The sequence below is a fragment of the Lytechinus pictus genome, chromosome 3 (genome assembly GCF_037042905.1).
Source record: "Lytechinus pictus isolate F3 Inbred chromosome 3, Lp3.0, whole genome shotgun sequence".
Classification (NCBI taxonomy): domain Eukaryota; kingdom Metazoa; phylum Echinodermata; class Echinoidea; order Temnopleuroida; family Toxopneustidae; genus Lytechinus; species Lytechinus pictus.
The window spans coordinates 36,662,662-36,683,942 of NC_087247.1; the positions used below are offsets into that span (position 1 = coordinate 36,662,662).

Here is a 21,281-nt window from a genome sequence, read left to right on the forward strand (position 1 = left end):
GTGAATGTGGAATAATCTAAGTAATATCAGATGAAAGAGGAGATTCTAAGCTTTACTTTGGTAGGTCATTTGTCTATTGTATTTGTGATTAAGTTATGATAAATCATCGCTTAATCTCGGTTTCGTTTTTTCTGGGACGCACTGTATAATATAAAATACGGAAAAAGCTGAACAAGTTTGAATAATAATGGAAATAAATTATGACAAAAAAATAAAAATAAACAGTACACAAAGTAAAATAAAAGATTGTTTATTTATTGTTCGTACAGACACAAGGCAACAAAACACAGCTGAAGAGAAAATTTTTATCTTGCATGAATATTGACATGAAAATAATTGACATTGTATTGTGAATCTTACAAAAGCCTATGTCTATCTTTAAGCAAGAATACCACAAACTGCATTTAAGGACGTTCCAGTGAAATCCATGTCATTTTCATGAAACTGTACATAGATACTTTGAATACTGCACCTGAATATTCCAAATATGCAAAAATTAACATGGGTCCATGTGCTTTATTTTTTGCTATAGACCTTAAATTTTCACCCAAATTGATGATTAATGTTCTTAAGAATTGCGCATTTAAAAGTATTTGGCATTGTTAGACCTCACGAGATCACTACAACAATGCGTTTAAACCTCTATTACTCGGTCAAAATCCATGAAAATTTCATCAAATTTTGCAATATAGTTAATAATTGTATCTTTAAGATGGACAATTTATTTATAATGCTATTTGTTTGTTCTTTTTAGTCTAACGGCACTGTCAGTTCTTAAAAATGGTGTGAGAGATAACAAAAGCACAAACTAAAAAATGTTACATTTCAATAATAAACATGAGAAGTACAATAATAAATGCTGCACTCTATTCAAAACCCATGTCATTTTCACCAAACTTTGCAAAGTTGTAGAGGAAGGTATACCTAAGAGGTGCAAATATTAAAAAATAGGGGTACATGCACTTGTTTTCAAAGTATCAACACTTTTATAAGGGCAAATGTGCTTTTTAAAACACCAAAAACGCACCAAATGCTTTGTATCTATGTGAGGAAAAATTCTACACCACTCTATCATTTATTCAAACTCCGGGTAATATTTGTCATACTTTGCAGCACTGCAGAGTAAAGTATTTTGAAATTGTAGAGGCATTTTAAACAAGGCATATATAGCAAATTTGTGATTTGTGAGGGCACAACAGAATTATATCAAAACTTCATTGTGAAATAATTGGGATGGAATAACATTTGTCATAAGAGTCTTGCGCATAAACATTAATGTTGACCTCAAAATGAACTTTGACCTTACCATTGTGACCTCCGAACATAATAATAATATGCAGGTCTCCTAAGTACACCTACAACCCAAGTTTGGTATAAAAGTCACTTACAGTTGCAGAGTTATGTGTCATAACATTGACCTTACCATGTGACCTCTGATTGCGCCATGACATGCAAGTCTCCTCAGTGCATCTACAACCCAAGTTTGGGTAAAAAATGACTTACAGTTGCTGAGTTTGTGTCATATGAGTCTTGCACATAAACTTTATAAAGTTGACCTGAAATTGACCTTTGACCTTACCATGTGACCTCCGACTGCATCATAACATGCAGGTCCCCAAAGCACATCTACCATCCAAGTTTGGTTTAAAATTGACCCAAGGTTGTGGAGTTATGTGTCATAAGAGTCTTGCAGGTAAACTATAACGTTGACCTGAAAATTACCTTTGACCTTACCATGTGACCTCTTACTGCAGCATAATATGCAGGTCCCCTAAGTACATCTACCATCCCCATTTATTAGCTTCCTAAAATAACACATCGGATCTGCAGTTAGAGTGCAGATAATGAGAACAAGTGGAACGCCTCTGGCAGTCTCGCCTGCATTACGCAATTTAATATATAGCAGCAGTGCTAACTTTGAAAACTACTCTAAAATAATCATTCACAAAAACATCATTCATATAATGACATAATACCACGTTCATTGACCATAAATGACATTTGAACCGAGACTTAAGACTGTCAACTACACCCATGTCCACATTTCATTCACTCTATCCATAAACTTTCAAAGTTATGATGGCACTTAAACAATTAACCCAACATGGCCTAAGTTTATTGACCTTAACTGACCTTTGACTTGGTTCTGTGACCTGAAACTCACAGGGGATGTTCAGTGATGCTTGATTACTCTTATATCCCAAGTTTTATGAACTAGATCCATAAACTTTCAGAGTTAGGATGGTAATTCAACAAATACCCCCAACACGGCTTAAGTTCATTGACCTTTAATGACCTTTGACCATGGTCATGTGACCTGAAACTCGTACCGGATATTCAGTCATACTTGATTACTCTTATGTCCAAGTTTTATGAACTAGATCCATAAACTTTCAGAGTTAGGATGGTAATTTAACAATACCCCCAACATGGCCAAAGTTCATTGACCTTAAATGACCATTGACCATGGTCATGTGACCTGAAACTCGTACAGGATGTTCAGTGATACTTGATTACTCTTATGTCCAAGTTTCATGAACTAGATCCATAAACTTTCAGAGTTAGGATGGTAATTCAACAAATACCCCCAACACGGCCAAAGTTCATTGACCCTAAATGACCTTTGACCTTGGTCATGTGACCTGAAACTCAGACAGGATGTTCACTAATACTTGATTAACCTTATGCCCATGTTTCATGAACTAGGTCCATATACTTTCTAAGTTATGATGTCATTTCAAAAACTTAACCTTCGGTTAAGATTTTGAAAATAATTTTCCCAACATGGTCTAAGTTCATTGACCCTAAATGACCTTTGACCTTGGTCATGTGACCTGAAACTAAGGCAGGATGTTCAGTAATACTTGATTAACCTTATGTCCAAGTTTCATGAACTAGGTCCATATACTTTCTAAGTTATGATGTCATTTCAAAAACTTAACCTAAGGTTAAGATTTGATGTTGACGCCGTCGCCGCCGCCGTCGAAAAAGCGGCGCCTATAGTCTCGCTCTGCTATGCAGGCGAGACAAAAATCAGCTCATACCTTCAGCTGATTAATCACCTGTTCATCCATTGTGACATCAACCCGCAGAGTGTAAAACATGGGCAGATCATGATGCACAAAAACATAACTGTGGAATGTCCTTAAAAGTGGCTTTTCTGCATTCCTGATCTTGTTGGTAAAGTCACAACAGTTTGGGTCTACACCCAATTCTACTTCCATTCAGTATCCATTCCACATGATCCTAGTTCCCTTACAACCAGTTTTTTTTACTGACCATTGAGCGTAAACTCCATCTAAGATCCTATAAGATGAACTAAATCTTCATGTGACAAAGTGCAAAATGAGAAGTAGACATATAGTACACCATCTGGGCATTAAAGTGACCATGAGTATTAGATGATGATTTGACCTAGTGGGTTTTACTTTCACTATGATAGTAAGAGACTTGACAGCAAGTCAAAATTAGGGGGACCCAGCACAGCTAGTCATAAAAGGGTGGGTCCCTGGAACTTCTTAAACTAGTGCAAAAAGAGGGTCTCTTGACCTCAATGTTTATCATGTAAATATGATGCCCTGGACCAAATAAATATGAAAATTTGAGATTTTGAGTAAATGACGAAAACCATATTTTTCTACTTTGGACGCTGCCCACCAAAGTGACAATATCATCCGAACATACACCAAAACTCTACACACTGGCAGCTTTATAACTGACAGAAAATAGTGCTCCGTGGAGCTCTGCTGAATGATGTGCAAAGATTCTCGCACACAGCCCTGAGCAAGGAATGGAAGAGGGTTTGTTGTGCAATCAGCCAATCAGTGGCCAGGGATTCCGTCTACTGCGATGGTATGGGGATTCTTCTATGTCTTCGAATAGGTTTTCTTTGGCACATGGCCAGGGGAAAATGGTATGCGCTGGAACAGAAAATTATTGTTATAATAGGGTCCCCTCCACAGCACATACCACTGTCCAAAATATACGAAGTCCCCCCCCCCCCCTTTTATTTTTTAGTTGCATTAAAATGAAACACTGTACCAGGCACCTGCTCTCACAACTTGCAAAATTTCTTGGGACCATCTTAAAACAATTGGGTACAGAATACCTATTTAGCTGGATGATCTCTACCTGGCCAAATCATCCAAATAAATAGATATTTTTTTTCAATAATTGAAGGGAAAATGAGAGAATGCTTCAAGAAATTCTCCCTACATATACAGACAGCAACCTTGATTGCCCGGTGATCTCGATAATTATGTCAAACACTACAAGCCAAGCACACACTTTGATGTTGACAATGAGGTTGATTTACACAGACTTAACTTTAAAAAAAAAGAATGGTAAAAAACTGTCCCTACAGACCATTGCCACTGGTATCCCTGAAGTAAAAATCTATAAAGGATCATCCACTTATTTTCCACAAGATCCTTAGACATAAGAAACATCTTTCCAATGCCATTCAAAGCTCATCACTGTTCATTCTCAGTTCAAATTCAAAGCTCACAGTGTCTTTATGCAGAATGGTAATTCAGATAATATCAATTATTTCATCAGAACCTGCCTGTTGGAAATAAAAAAAACACTACATCCATCTGCAAATACAGTTCATCTCAACATTGGCCTGAATCAGGAAGACAATAATATTAGAATGAAGAGAGTGAAGTCATCCATTGTCAGCTAAGTCTGTTTGATCAAAGTATCGTGCAATGATGCTGATAAGGAGATTTAGGGCTACAAGGTTCTCTTCTGTGTTGGAGTCCTGTATGATAGCAAAAATAAGAAATAATAAAGAATTTTTTTACTTGATGCAGTTCAAATTTTAGGTTGAGGTCCGGAGAACGAATTTCAGAGTTCGCCTGATATAACTTGAGCAAAAGCTGATTTTTGTTTGTGTGTGTGAGAGTGGTATTGTTTCTTTGTGTATTAAAAGGTTTTTTTTAATCAAAGTATTGATTTTCCAAAATAAGAAGAAAATTAAAATTCAAAGTGTTGATACATGATAAAAAGGTTAGATGGTAAAAAAGTACTTAGTTGTGTAAACACATTTAAACAAAAAAAAAATGTAACAAAAATTTCCACAAATGAAAATATGGCACTTGTCAATTTAACTGATATAATATGATCAAAGAGTAAAGGCATATTTGGTAAAAACCAGTAAAAAGTTATTATGATGACATTATCTTAACCCACTTTTATCGATTTAAAAAAAATCTAACTTATAGCAATAAATAAACAGGGCATGGAAAGAGAGAAAGGGATTAAGAAAGAAGGAGGTAGGAAAGTAATGAAAGATAACAAAGAGATAGAATAAAGAGAGGATAATGAATATGAGTATTATTATCATCGTCAGATTGAGAGATGTAAGTGTACATGTATGGGGGGAGAGCAAAATATCATATTGGTTGTGGCCCTAATATGTAGGTAGAATACAAATGTAAATTCAGGTTGCAATATACTTACCATCACAGCTCTTAGCGTAGCACAGTGCCTGGAGAGAGTTCGTATCGTAGCTGTGGAATCCGCTAATAGAGGTTTTTCCAGGCAAGCGAGTAGAGCAAACAGCCAGCATCCCTGTGCTATTGAAAAACCAAGCATTTCTAACCACTCCACGTGGTATTCCAGTAACTTCTGTACCATTGCCTTCAAATAAATACAAACACACTAAATCATCATTATATACCTTGAAATGAGATTTTGCCTCTGATGGGTCAAGTGAGAAGTCATGGAAATAAGTAGCCTATAGTGAAAAACGATTGAATGGGCATTTAGTTGTACCTGACCCAACAATCCATAGAATGCTAAGACAATGACTGCCAAGAGGTATTTACTAGTCATGTCTTATTTCTATTATAACACATCTACTATTCAGCCTACGTATCTAGCTGTGCATACACCTTTTGCATGTGTTTGCCCATTGTCATTTTGAAAATGTTAAGTTTTCAATATCGAATTTCTGATTAAAAAAAAAATTGTACATTGAATTTCAATGGCACAATTTAGCATAAATTTAAAAAGAGAGTTGCAGCAAATATAACAAATATCAATTGCTTGTTTTTTATTCACATGTTTAATCTATTTGCAATTAGTATTACCAGGAGGAGATTTCTCTTAAGCATTATACCTAAATTTAATAGGTTTATAATGCCTTCATTCAATTTGTTTGTCTCAAGGAATAAAAGAGAAATCCCCTCAGGGTTATAATTTCATCAATGCCCCTTCAATCAGTAAATATTTGTATACATGTAATAATATTTATTACAGGATCATTCAACAGGAAGAAATATAACATGTTCAAGGACATGCAAGTCTTGAATATTTAAGTCAGCTCGTAAAATTGCGTATCATTATCGCTTGCTCTCCATGATATATAATGCCATAAAATATAGTGTATTGCAGAAATTGTGAAGAGTACACATATAAATCATAAACTCCAGTTTTAACCCCTAAACTTTTCATTTCATTTCATGCTGGTTCAGCAAAACAATACTATGGATGGGCCAATCAGATTCTTTAACATAAAGATAATTCACAATCGCCATATAATATTCAGTACACCCCACAAAACAAGGAAACCAGAATTCTTATTTATATTTTCAAACATAAGCAGATAGTTTAAGGTCTTCCATCATAGAATTCATTTTTTCTTCTTCAATTTGAAACCTAATACATTCAAATGAACAGTCCATGCATAGTCGAGCAAGAATTGTTTGAAATTTCAATGCGAAAACCAAGTTCCACAGAGGAATGGATCAAGATTTTTTGATACAATAACCTTGCATAAGAAAGGGATGGCTCATTAGCATATCTTTTAGATTCTTCGTCAAGTTTCCCTTCCTGATCTCTCAAGATTGGATTCAGATTTACATGAGAGTCCTGCACAAATCAATTGTGACATGCAGCAGTATTTATTGTTTGTACTTCACAATACATGAACAATTCACTATGTATATAGTCTCAAATCAAAGATAAGATTTCATTCTTACAATAAATGCAAAATTTACGATAAAAATGTATAATGATTTGATATCTATCTCTGAAGCTAAGTTTCCTTTCTTAATGGAGACACCATACATGATTGATGAACGTACCAGGTCAAGTGAACTGATGATGCTGACCAATGGTGGGACGGGCGTCGTTATTGTTACATCACTGCAAATCTCATCATCTTCATCATCCACCGGAGGTCTCCCATGCTTTTTTCTTAGCCGATCAAGAAATGCTCGTCCTAAACAGAACTGACACCATGAGTCCTCATCTTTGTACCTTGGCTGAAAAAAATGAAAATGTAAGATATAATTGACACAAATAGATAATTCACCAATATTTGATTGCCATGGTGCTTTGTAACAAATAAAATAGGACGAAAAATACTTTGTTTACTGATTAATCAAGGTTTTGAAAACAGAATATAATCACACAACTGTAAGAAAATCAACTTTTTTTTTTCAATTCCTATACTTTGTACTGTTTTATGATTACTTTCCTGAAAATTGTCTGTCGTGAAAATATCTAATTCCAGTTTGAGTGACAGCCTCCACAAGTCCAAGTCTTTTTTAACTATTGCAGTGACCCAATTCTATTTGATTACCCTTTCTTTGTATGTGAAATCAATGCCCTTTCCATGTGTTAAAACATGTATTACTTTGTCAATTTGAATGTAAAAATGTATATTTTTATCAAATATAAAGGATGGACACAAAAAGCTTATTTACAAACAATGCACAAACATTGATTGATTGAACACTTTAATATTTACTTGCTTTCTTACTGATTGCTTTTCTACTGACAACTGGTTGATTGAACAAGTAAAACGGGCAGATTCAGAAAAAAAATGGAATGTTAAATTCTTGATTGTTGCAATCCAATGCATTAGATTGTTGGTCATTTCACTTCTAATTTTCACTTAATTTTGTCAATAAAAATTGAATTGTCATTTAAACTTGAAATGAAAGTCTACAAACCAATTCCATCTTGTCGTTTCTCTCGCCCGCGATCCTTGCTGTGACTCCAGCTAATCTCTGTCGTAATTCTGAGAATGATGCAGATTGTTGACGCTGCCATGTTGAGGTGGGAGCAAACCCTCTAGGAGCAGGGCTGAAACCGGTCGACTAACAAAAGATCAAGTTGATAAGATTAAGCACTATAGTACAGCTGTTATGGTTTTATATCATAACGATTGGCAAATTATGACTAAAGCATGAAATTTTCACAAGTGTTAGTACATGCCATAGTACGCTTCATTTTAAGATGGAAGATAAAATGGGTTTGACCTCTGATGTCCTCTAGATGTTAAAGGGGAATCCAACCCAAATAAAAACTTGTTTTTATAAGGAAAAGAAAAATCAGACAAGTTGATAGGTGAAAGTTTGAACAATATTGGACAAACAACAAGAAAGTTATGAATTTTTAAAACTTGTTAGTATTGATAATCACTATACCCATGGAGACTTCAAATTGGCCGCATATGGGATGTCATAGTGATGTAAGGCAAGGACTACTCTTCCATGTACTCCAATACATATTATGGCTAAAATGTCATTTTCCCCAAAAGTTTTATTTCAAATTATATTTTTCTTTCATGAGGACATAAACAATATACAACATGGGTTATATTTGGATTACTGCCCCAGGGGAATGGGTACTTAGGAGAAAACCACAAATCCCTGATAATAAAGTACATGGCCTATAGGAAAGTTGTCCTTGCCCCTTGTCATAATTTACTTACCCAGTTGCCAATTTAAAATCTACATAGTATTAGTGATCTCAATTTTAAAGCAGCTATAACTTTTGTATTGCTTGTCCGATTTCTTTCAAAGTTTCACCATTCTGATTCTGTTTCATTTATTTTTCTCCTTCCCCACACAGCATTTAATGGCCAAGGCTGGATTCCCCTTTAATGACCTCTGATGACCTAAAAATATCAAAATATTGATGTTTAATGTCATATTTTGAAGATAAATGTGACAATGTTGTACGAAATATGTACTTATAATCCTCTCTTTGTATTCTGCAGAGCATCGGCAAGTATTAAACATTTTGACCTTTGACCTCTGAGGAGTGAGGACAATTAAAGATCATTGACCTCAAAATAACAAAATATTGATTTGTAATGTGTTATGTCAACAAAAAACATGGTAACATTGTGAAAACACAACATCTTGTTTGCACATTTAAGTATTCTTTATATTAGACAGATAGGGGAGATTGGGGTAAATAAGGCCACCTTTTTCATCCTGCCAATCATACATTTTTAATGCATAGCAGTAGAAACACGAATATATGTCTAATACTAGGTATACATTACCACTCAACACAAATTATGAAAACTAATCGATCTCATTTGCATATTAATGAGCATTAAGCATTGTTGTCAGGGGACCTTATAATTTTTCCCATCAAAGTGGGGCAAATGAGGCCCCTTGATTAAAAACTATACTGTATTGCTTTAACCAAAGCAATAATAGTTCAGTTGGTTTGATAAAATTACTGAATATTATTTACTAACTTATCAGAGGACTAATATTTCTTTATTGTCCAAAAGGCTCCATATAAGGATTTATTTATTAATCCTATCCAATATTAACAAAAAAATGATTGTCAGATTGTGTTTTCAAATGTTACATTTATACTATTGTGTTTCTACATGTTCTATTAGAAATAAACACTTTTAGTGTCTATTTAAGCAAGTGTGGAGATGTCTACGCTGCATTTTACTGTTTTAACAGATGTAACCATAAAGCTTTCATGATGTTTTAATCTGGGGGCCTCATTTGCCCCATCGGGCATTTTAAGTTCAAAGGCTTCAAGATAGAAAAAAGGGAAAGTGGTGAATTTCTCCCCCAAATGTTACTATTAACAGACTTTGACTTTGAACTCTGAGGACTATGATAGGTCAGTGACCTTACAATCTAAAAAATAATACTCAATGTTTAAATCTCAAAATACTGATGGTAGACATAATAATTACAATTAAGAAACATTCTGTATAACTATTGTGTAAAGTACATGGGTTATACAACTCACAGAGTGACCCATATCTGGTTTTAAAAAGGGTACAGTATCAGGCAAGTACAGCAAAAATCTTTCAATTGAAGATTTCTATTCTACATTTCCTGTAATGCAATCACATTCTTACACTTAATGACAAGCAGCTCTTCTTACATTTGAGACTATGACGGTTTGCTTGCTTCTCAACGTATCTCGATCAAGGTGTGCAATTACAACATCTGGGGTTTGTCTTGCTTCATTTCTGTAAATCAAGAAAATATTATGGAATTGGAATTAACAACTTTAGGAATAATAATGACCAGTTAACTGCATCAGAATAAGAAGCACCCATTTACTATTCATCTCCACTAGGTGTCATCTCAAATTTTTACAATGTGACACAACTTACTGCATCAGACTTTGATTTTGAAGTGTAAGACTAGTACTCAAATTTGCATCCCGGATACAAATTTGAGACATCCAGTAAACAGTCAATCAGCTTCTTACAAATGGTTTGTGGCTCATGAATTTTGGCAAAGAAGATCAAATAGAGATTTATAGGACAGTGGGAAAATTGGTATGGTTGGACATACCTCTTAACAACTGCCTGATTTTCTAAGTATCGTATCTGCAAGAAAATTAATCAGTTCTACCTTACATCCGTCTCATGTGCGCAGAAAATGCAACACATTAGAATGCTATATATTCAAATTGATGAATAAGTTCCTATGCACTTAAATATCAGTGACCAACTAATGCAACAATTTCCATATCTACTCTCTAGGAGCCTCCTGGCTACACAGACTGAAGCTTTTGGTCCAACAAGAACCATGATAACCTGGCTTATTCAATGAACAAGCCAGGTTATGATATAGGCCTAACCTTGTTCTCTGTTAGAACTCCCTGTGTAGTGACATAAGGTTGGCACTGTTTGGCTTCTTTTCTCTTGTTCTTGACAAGTGCTTGATTTTTTTACACTGTCAGTTTCCATTGCAACTATTCATCACATAAATTTGCTCGAAAGTAAATTAAGTTCTTTTGAATACGTTTTTCTAAATTAAAAAGAGAAATTGTTTGGTCCGAATTCAGTAGTAGTAGTACATGATTATGATGCCACTCTTCAATCTCTCAGACCAACATTACTTTCTACCAATAGCGAGCCCACACAAAAATATGCTCAAAATTAAAGTTTTTGAGCACTCAGATCTAGCTCTGGTGGATAAAAGAATGAACCTGAAGTCATTAATGAAAAAAAATATCAACTGCACTGTTGTATGTTGATTGCATAGATCTACAAGTAGACTTACCACAGACATGGCGGTTGCACTGTGCAATTGCAAGAAATCAACTTTCATTAGCCATGAATATGCCGCATGCTGCTGAAATTCATTTGACTGCCTAAATAGATATCAGAGAATAGAACGACGTCTAGACCGATAAATAGGTCCATTTTTGTTAGGGATATGCTCCCCTGAGACTTCGTCTGGCTCCGTGGCATCCCCTCCGTCAATTGACCGATGACAGCCATTTGGCTGGTAAAGGTGGAGCTCCACCGATGCGTTAAATATAGCGTCTATGGAGAAAAGGGTGCACTGGCGCACCCTCCTCAATTACTCCTAAATTTTGCTTTTTGATGGGGGAAAAGGGAAGCAATATAAAGATAAATTTCTACTAAATACATTCAGCTTATCACCTTTATGAAAAATATGCTGGAAAATAGCAAATTTTGATGACAAACAGATCAGGATCAGCCGGGTTCTTCTTAAATCGCCGTCAGGGCATAGTCTTGAGGACTCCATGATGATGTTTTAAAAAAAGTATTTTGAAATATATTTCTTCATCATGGAGTCTTGAATCTCCGTCCATAAATCTATAAGAGACACATGTACACAAAGATCGATTTCCCTAGGAAATCCATAGTTAGAGGGTGAAATCGGTTTGTATTGTCGAATTTTATTCATCTATGAACCTTCAGGCGCCTAATGCGTATAAAGGGATAAAAATTATTTCACTATAAATGGTAAAAATGAGACGTTTCTTACCAGACTCGATCCCCCATAGATCCCTCGATCTGTTTGTCAACAAAGCAAAGACAATAGACCTGACCCTTGAACCGCTTCGTGATGACGTACTTCCGACTAGCGATGCCGTTTTGAAGAACAATTTATAGATAAAAATTATTATTCACAAATACTAAAATTTAATATGTGATTATAAATAATTAGTAGTATATACAAACTTAGTATATACTAATTATTTATAATCACATATTAAATTTTAGTATTTGTGAAATAATAATTTTTATCTATAAATTGTTCTTCAAAACGGCATCGCTAGTCGGAAGTACGTCATCACGAAGCGATTCAAGGGTCAGGTCTATTGTCTTTGCTTTGTTGACAAACGGATCGAGGGATCTACCACTCATTCAATGAACAAGGTTATGATATAACCTTGTTTTCGGTTATATCTCCATGTATGGCAAAATAAGGTTGACAATGTTTGGATTATATTCTCTTTTTCTTTGGGACAAATGCTTGATTTTTTTACACTGACAGTTTCCATTACACCTATTCATCATACAACTTGGCTCTTAAGTAAATTTGATTATTTAAATTATTTTTTTCTTAACTAAAAATAGAGATAAAAAATGAAAATTTTCTTGCCATATTATTTTCCACCAATAGAGGGCGTACACAAAAATATGCCAAAAATTCAAGTTTTTGAGCGCTCTAGTGAATACAAAAATTATTCCCAAGTTACTTATGAAAAATAAATTGCAATTGTATGGAAATTAGTAATTTTGGTCACAAAAGTGATATTTTAATCATTTTTTTAAGTGTGTGCTCTGTACAGCATTGGCATGCCATTGTCCAACCTGTAGATTCCCCACAGGCAGGATGGTTGCAGTGAACAAGTGGGATCTACGGGAGATCAGGTCTGGTAAGAAACGGCTCATTTTTACCTTTTATAGTGAAATAATTTTTATCCCTTTACACGCATTATGCGCCTGAAGGTTCATAGATAAATAAAATTCGACAATACAAACCGATTTCACCCTCTAACTATGGATATCCTAGGGAAATCCATCTTTGTGTACATGTGTTTCTTATAGATATATGGACGGGGATTCAAGACTCCATGATGAGAAATATATGTCAAAATATTTTTAAAAAACATCATCATGGAGTCCTCAAGACTAGTCAGGGTAGCTACACTGGTTCACCCCGACCATTCGCCATACAGGAAAATGTACGGGGTGGGACTGATCTGAGACCAGTGCCGCTAACACTGTCATTTCTATGTAGGAACGCGCGAAGTAAAAGAGTCTGACATACCAATTCTTGTGTTGACCCAAACGCAGATTTTGGTTCTACTTAAACAGGATTCCAACGCCCAATGAATCAAATATCGTCCTTCAATTGAAGATTTTTTTCTAAATCGGGTAAAATCATAAGGAATTTTTTCCTTATTCTCGTCTGGTCCATAGTCTCCTACGTAAGTATTTCAGCACGCCCTCTTGTGCTGAATAAAAGAAAGCTAGCCACTGAACAGTGGCGACCACAGAGCTGGTTACAACAAGCTCCTACCTGTTTCCGGTGAAGCATAATAGGAAGCTCCGTGATCCGGGGACTGTAGTCTTTTTCTCACCTGACACCACTAACGTACCTAAGGGGCAGACTGCACCCCCTGACGAGTCACAACTCATGCAAGGGACATACCCCTGCCCCCCTGACGAGTCACAACTGATCCCTTACGAGCCACATGTGGCCCCCTCTTTTGAACTTGAAGACCTTTTTTTTTTTCTTTTCAAATTTTTTGGCGGACGAATTTGCCCCCCCCCCCTTTGGAAAATCCTGGGTACGCCACTGCCTGACACTCAATATTTTGTTCATTGTTTTTTTTTTTACACAAGAATTATTGTTGTCACAGGCGGCGGAGGGGGGGGGGGGTACACATTCAATACCCCTTAAATTTCAGGAGGAGGGGAGAGTTCCCCTTAAGAAATAAAGAAACAAAGAACAAAGACTGAGAAAAAAAGTAAGAAATAAAAAATCAAAAGAATTCATTTACGCTCAGAAGAAAAAAGTAAGAAAGGGTAATGGAAGAGGAAAACAGACAAATTATGTTCTGGATACAGTACTAGAAATATTATAGATAAGCCCCCCAAAATAGCCATTTTGGAGTTTTTTTACTTTTTTATTCTTTAAACATGTTTATCTAGACGAAACAAAATTGCCAATCTGTCGAGGCTATCGAGACATGTCCATCCGAGTGGATGAACCTCTATGGCTTCGTGATATTTTTTTCTTTTTCGATTTGTCACGATCAAACACCATTGAACGAACCAAGAGTAGTGATGGTCACCGGAGGTGGAAAAATCGGTGAGTTTTTAGTCATTTTTCATATTATTTTCAGCAATTAGATCTTATTTGTTATATAAATTTATGTCAAGTATCACACTTGATCTAGTTCGATAAGGTCATGATGTTTGGGTGAGGGAAGGGGAGGAAAATAGTTGATGCTTTTTTTGGCCATGCTACTGTATACACCCGAGAACGAGGTTATATATTATAACCTCGTTCGTAGGATGAGTGGGCAGCTACAGCTAACGGTGATCAAAGAAAAACCAGGCTGATCCTGATCTGTTTGCCATCAAAATTCGCTATTTTCCAGCATATTTTTCGGAAAGGTGGTAAGCTAAGTAAGTTAAGGCGTTGGTGGAGCTCCATCACTACGAGCCCAATGGCCATCATCCATCTGTGACTGTGTAGGTGGCGTGGAGCACTCCTAGTACCAATGAGGTCCAAACATTAACATGTATGGACCTCATAGGCGACATTACCCAAATTATGGGTTGGACAATGCTGTTCTGATTTCCAACCCAAGACTTTGGTATTGTACACCTTAATACAAGTTAGAGTTATCCGATATACCTTTCATTCGGACGGCAAACCTTTATTTAGTTGTAAAAATAGTTGAAATTAAAATCGATTATTGTTAAACTTACATTTCAGGCCCTTTTTGTTGATTTTCGGTGAGCGTTCCACACAGCTGCGACGAGTGATCAACTCCGAAGTGATACGCGTACTGGTCAGCTGATCGGTCAGGTGATCGGTTGGTTATCTTTTTGTCAGACGTTCATAATTTATGTTAAGCGTATCAATCTTCAGTATCTTGATTTCAAAGCATCAGTATTGCAGAGAAAAGTCATTATTGATTGGAATCAGTGGCGGGGGGGGGGGGGGGGAGGGGGGGGGTTGGGGTGAGCATTTCTGCCCGTTCCCCCTTTTGAGATTTATAGTAAACATTTTGGAATTAAATATGTTATTAATACTAGTTAAGTGCCCCCCCCCCTCATGAGAATCACGTACAGCATTATTTGTAATGGGGATATTTCGTTCATATTCTTTTCTCTTTTTTGCCTTTTTTTTTAATTGCCAAATTCAAAATTTTACTGGGAACAAATTAACAATATGACTTTCTATACATCACTTTTAGGGACAAACTTTTTTTTATGGGGGTGGGGGTTGGGGGCTTGCCAAATATAATAAATGGTGGAAAAAATGACCTTCTTTTTAGTGACAACGTTATAAAAAAATTGTCAAATTTTACGCGAGACAAAATGACCTTCGATCATTGCTATAGTTAAAACCTTTTTTTTTTTTTTTTTTTTTTTTTTTTTTTTGGGGGGGGGGGTTGCCAAATATCACGTGGACAAAATGACTTTCCCTTTTCTTATTTTTGTGGGGGGGGGGGGCTTGCCGAATATTACGCGGACAAAATGACTTTCATTTTGAGTGACCATTTTTTTTTAACTTGTCAAACTTTACGCGAGACAATATAATGACCGTTTTTTTTTTTTTTAGTAAGAACCTTTTTTGGGAGTTGTCAAATTTTACTTGAGAAAATTCACCCCGCCCCCCCCCCCCTACTTAATTTGGAAAATCTTGGATGCGCCTCTATATAGTTTGAATCATAATGAAGATTAAGATCATGCGTATATATAGCTTACATCCACGGCAGAGGCGTAAACCGCCGGGGGCATGCAGGCTGGCCCTTGATCCCCGGTCCAGTGGATTTCACCCAAAAAAAAACGGGATAAGAGAAAAGGAATGAAGGAAGGAAAAGAAAGAAAGAAAGACAGAAAGAGAAAGGGAAGAGAAATAAAAGGCCATAAAAAAGCAAAAGGAAAGAAAAATGCATGCGAGAATAATTCCGAATGTTATGTCAAAATCTATTGCAAAATTGATATTTGTAATAAAAGTGACAAAGGTTTTGCTCGCTCGCCTCTTCATCTGGTAGGCGCGTAGCTAGGGGCGGTGCCCCCCGAAAAGGTCCCTCCCCCCCAAAAAAAAATAAGGAGGGAATAGAGAAAATAAAAAGCGAAATGAGAAAAGGGGGATGTATATAACTTAGTTTATAATTGTTTTTCCTTTTTTTTTGGGGGGAAGGGGTCAAAACATTAACGTTATGTTTTTCTATAAATAGGTCTAATTGCTAAATATCCAGAGTTATCGAGACCCACCTGCTAATATTGCACTGGGGGTACACGATGGAAGGGTTAGGCCTAGGGGCCCCCGAAAGTTCAACAACCAAGATAAAAAAGAAATGAAGGGAATTAATGAAAAGAAAAGGAAAAGTGTAAGTTAAGATATCTATCTCAAATTTAGATTTGCACGAAAAGTTTTTTTCTCGCTTGCTTCACTCGCTTGGAACATATAAAGCAACTTTATTCCCACGCGCCATGTATGCCTACATTGGCCCTCTTTCTTTCTTTTCTTTTCTTTTTTTTTTACTCATCACGCTACCGTACTGCCACACACGGGTTTGCCCTAATGATCGTGGACAGTCATAAAAAATATCATTTTCATACCATGTGACTGGGAAATTTTTGGCTCCACCCCCCACCTCTCGATCCCTGTATCGATTTTGACTTGATAGGGGCCTATACCTGATGGAATTAGCTTCATTCAATATAAAATCATAACGGATAGAACGCCTTGAATACAGGCCAAACAGCCTAACGACATTGCCGTGTCACGTGACAACCAGTATTAAACGAGAATGTGCACAACCCTATGGCGACAAAATTTGCCGCAAAAGTTGAGCAAGTTCTGGACAAAAAGGCTTCAATACCCCAAGAAAAGACCAGGCGAGTACTATTTATACATTTTTTCAATTTAGTAATATCTAGAGTCTAATTTAAGAACAGATTTTGTCATGGAGCTCCATGGTAAGATCTAGTAATTTAAGTCCAACATTTAATTCGCGTGCACTCACTTTTTTAACACAGGAATTAATAGCCTTGGTGCTTAGAGTTAGAGTGGCGTGGAGGACAAAAAAAAATCAGAAAATGTTGAAAAACTCCTCCGGCTCCGAAACAGCAGATTTATCAATAAATGAATAGTATCAGTCTAAGAATAAAGACTAACAATACATTTTGATCAATTCAACTACATTGACCTCATCCTCGAGTCAGTAACAAGTAAAAGTCGTTGACGTTAGTCGTCTGACGCAAACATCGATGTAAATTCTGACGTTAAGAAGAAAATCTGGGCCAAATTTGAGTTAGGCCTATAATTCATTAATTAAAATGTGCATTTTGGGCTGGATACGAAGTCAATTTAGCACTACTTTTCGACTGGGTTGGCCGAATAAAAAATTAGCTTTTTTTTGCACAGCTCAGATTCACTTACAGTGAACTTACACAATAATAAATACGTGGGACAAGCGGCGCATTTGCCCAGCAGCAGCTCTTTTTTAGTGATATTTTTTCTCAAAATGTCCTTACCTAACCCGTTGTAGATATTCTTCAGCAGTGGCTGGTGCCCTATTATTGTCTTCTTCGAGATCACCTGAAACTTCTGGACCTCCAATTGGTAAAGCTTGAGGAAGTAGTTCATCCATGATCCCGGGCGTTATAGTGCTTCTAGTTCTACCCTCGACATGCTCAATTCAAATCGAAAGTTGCTCGTACGGTACGGTAGTATAGTACGGTACTACACCTACCCGGTGGGTGTTTCATAAAGCTGTTCGTAAGTTAAGAGCGACTTTAAGAACGACTGGAGATCCCTTCTTGTGGTAAATGTTATAATAAATTGGCGATGGTTTACTTTACTTAGCGCTAGCTTAAGAAAGGACCCCCACGAAGGGAAGAAGGGGTCTGAAAATTTGAACCCCATCAAAAAATCAATTTTGGCAAAAAAATCCTACGGGATTACACACCATATCGCACTACCAATCATTCAAGCTGTGCTAACATTATTACATAAAAGGGCGGGGAAAGCTTAATTTTATTAGAAAATTGGAGACCAATATCATTACTCAGTTAACATTGATTATAAAATAGCTACAGGCGTCTTGGTAAAGAGAGTGAAACAAATTATACCTCATATTATTTCGAATGATCCATCGGGATTTAGGAAACATAGGTCGGCTTTAGAGAATGTGCAACTTATTGTACCAGATGTTATTGATTATTCTAAAATGAATTAATCAGGTGTTTTAATGTTCATAGACTTTCAAAAGGCGTTTGATAACGTCAGACATGGTTTTCTGTTTACCACGTTACGTAACTGAGATGCAATTTAAAGAGTATTTTATTCATTGGACACTAACGTTATACGAATAAGAATACAAAATAAATTGAAAGATTGTTAGAATACATTAATTGATTGATTGCATTGATTTTTGTATTTATTTTGTGATTTGTATATTGTATTATAGATATGTAAATAAAGTCCCTCGTAAGAGGTTTAAAGAAAGAAAAAAAATCCCAAAATCCTTACGATTACATCAATGTGAATGAAATTTTGTTCAGGCTTTGGAATGCTACATGCTATGTCTGAATGATTTAGAGATTATTCACATTTTTTTTTTCATTTCTGCCCTCATCTTTTTTTTCATTTGCAACATGTTGCTATTTCCATTTTTGGAGGGGGGGGGGGGGAGAGTGGAGTACATGATTGGACACCGGCCTTTCAAGTACTGAAAATTTGTGCTCTCTCCTTTCCTTATATTGAAAAATGATATTTTGTGAAAATAGAAGAAAACGAATGTTTATTTGAGTTGAAAAATAGCTCTTCATGTGGGAGTATCCCATACTGTTGAATTTCTCACCTCATTAAGAATTTACCAGGAATTTCTATCAGATACTAGTAATATACTTTATCTTTTACATAACAAGCGCTTTATATTTTCTTATTAATTTATATGTTAATGAAATATAAAAAACCTAGATAATGATTATATTTGCATATTTAGAGCTAGATAACGTATCTCGAAAAGTTGTAATGCTCATTATACTTGGTACTGCAGTTGGCTCTCATTAGTTTTACTCGTCGTCGTTAATGGAATATAAAAGCAATGACGCCGCTTTGTATTTTTCTCGGTTTTTTTTCATTTTGGCGAAAAAAAACGGAACATAGTACGCACTCTTCGTGTTGGTTAACAGGATCGATATTTCATCTAAATATATGTGAGCGAGAAGCGGTAGCTGAAAACTCTGGTCATGGAGCACGTTTTTAATAAAGAACAATTAATATATCCCATAAACATGATAAACACTTATTGCAAACGCAAATCGCTAGCTTTTTGAGGTTTAGACCTAAAATGGGACATTCTATTCACTTTTTGTACCCATGAAAAGAATGCCTTGCTATAGAAAGGATGAGAGCGAGAAGCGCATGCTGAAAAATGTTGACATTCTAATCCGAAAACTGGATATAAGCACGCTTTGATATATAAAGAACGAACAGTATCTCAATACACAAATAAATGGGAGTATGAGTTGATTTTTTTCATATACTGACCAGAAATGGAAATGTTGAAGATGACATCGATGTTACTATATCTGATGGGAGCGCGAAGCTCGAGTTGATTTTTTTTTTTTTTTTTGGGGGGGGGGGGTGATTATAAGTCCTAAAATCGAGACATTCTAAGGCACCTTTGTAATAATGAACTGGATGCATTTCTAAATAAACAATTATTATGAATGCAAAGTGTTGAGATTTTTGATATAGGCCTACTGACCTGAAATGGGACCATTTCAAGGATCGATTGGTTGTTGTAATTCAGGAATATGATATGCATCTCGCTATAGTCAAATAGTGCAAGCGCGTAGCGCGAGCTGAAATGTTTGATATTCAGCTCTTTATTGTAACCATGGACAGGATCCGTATTTCGCTGAAACGAGGTAAAGAGACTCGAATGGTGGGCGAGTTGTCCTCTTGATTAGATTATTATCTCATTCAAGGCTACGTTATCGCAAAGCAAGCGATTTTTTTTTCGTTTCATATAATGACCTAAGTTTTTTTTCTTCAAAAAATGTTCCATTCGCTGTTCTTCATTTTCTTATCATTTTCCCTTTCCTTCTTCTCTTGCATCTCCTTCCTTCTTCACTTCCCGGTTTCTTCCAGATTTGTGTGTGTGTGTGTGTGTGTTGGCAAATGGCAGGGTTCCGCGGAATCCCCGGAATCCCCCCCCCCCCCCTCCAAGCTACAGGTCTGAAATATAATTATCATTACAAGAGAGCGTATTCAATTAGCTTTTACAAAGTTTATTTCAGTCATTCTCTTCATGGGCACAAATTGAAAAGAAAAGGTAGGAACACGACAAAGCAACTGGCTGTTCTCAAACCAATGAAATCACTATTGCAATCATAATTAATTTCAAATTTTATTCATTTGAAGAATTAATTATCGCTTGATGAAAAACATCAAAGTCTACATTCCAAATCCATTATATTCTAATTTGTTTGAAATTAACAAAATCGAATATGTTAAAAATAATTGTGTTGATTCTTCCAATAAACTCTCATGCATGCATAACGCTGAACCAGTTGCGACCTTGGGTCATGGCATTGGGGGGGGGGGCACCAGCAAAAAATTTGAGTCACTTAGTGAGCGCGCGAAGCGCTCAGTTACCAGGTTAAGGACAGTGCCATTAAACGGATATGCATCTCACTGATCAAACAATGCGAGCGCGTAGCGCGAGCTGAACATTTTTAGTATTTAGACCTGAAAAGGGACATTATAAGCAAATTTGTGTAATCATGATGCGTACCTGTTTCGCAAAACAAACAATGCGAGCGCGAAGCGCGAGCTGAATTTTTGTATATATTGACCCCAAACAAGGACATTTTAAGGACTATATTTTAGGAACCCATTAAGAGTATACATATCTCAGCATAGCCATCTAATAAATCAATAAATAAATGCGAGTGCCAAGCGCTTGCTGATTTTGTTAGAATTACATCTGAACACATGAAGCACTTGTCGTCACTGTAATCA

The 21,281-nt window shown here is 36.1% G+C and overlaps 1 protein-coding gene across 1 annotated transcript; it reads right to left on the minus strand.

The window, feature by feature from the left end:
- Positions 1 to 234: 234 nt before the first annotated feature.
- Positions 235 to 17,951, minus strand: LOC129257332 (gem-associated protein 2-like). Its single transcript, XM_054895633.2, has 6 exons — positions 17,783 to 17,951; positions 10,165 to 10,252; positions 7,965 to 8,111; positions 7,092 to 7,271; positions 5,464 to 5,643; positions 235 to 4,762 (listed from the first exon to the last, which is right to left on the minus strand). Exons 1-6 carry the CDS (start codon positions 17,896 to 17,898, stop codon positions 4,667 to 4,669), a joined length of 807 nt encoding a protein of 268 aa, XP_054751608.2. The 5' UTR covers positions 17,899 to 17,951; the 3' UTR covers positions 235 to 4,666.
- Between the last annotated feature and the right edge of the window lie 3,330 nt (positions 17,952 to 21,281).

What these genes read in the sequence shown, in the direction of transcription:
- LOC129257332 (XM_054895633.2), bottom strand. Translation starts at nt 17,898, where the DNA reads ATGGATGAACTACTTCCTCAAGCTTTACCAATTGGAGGTCCAGAAGTT. An exon ending in GAAACGACAAGATGGAATTG is followed by an intron (nt 7,272 to 7,964) that starts GTTTGTAGACTT and finishes CATTTTTTTCAG; the next exon opens with CCAAGGTACAAAGATGAGGA. An exon ending in CTACGCTAAGAGCTGTGATG is followed by an intron (nt 4,763 to 5,463) that starts GTAAGTATATTG and finishes GCTATCATACAG; the next exon opens with GACTCCAACACAGAAGAGAA.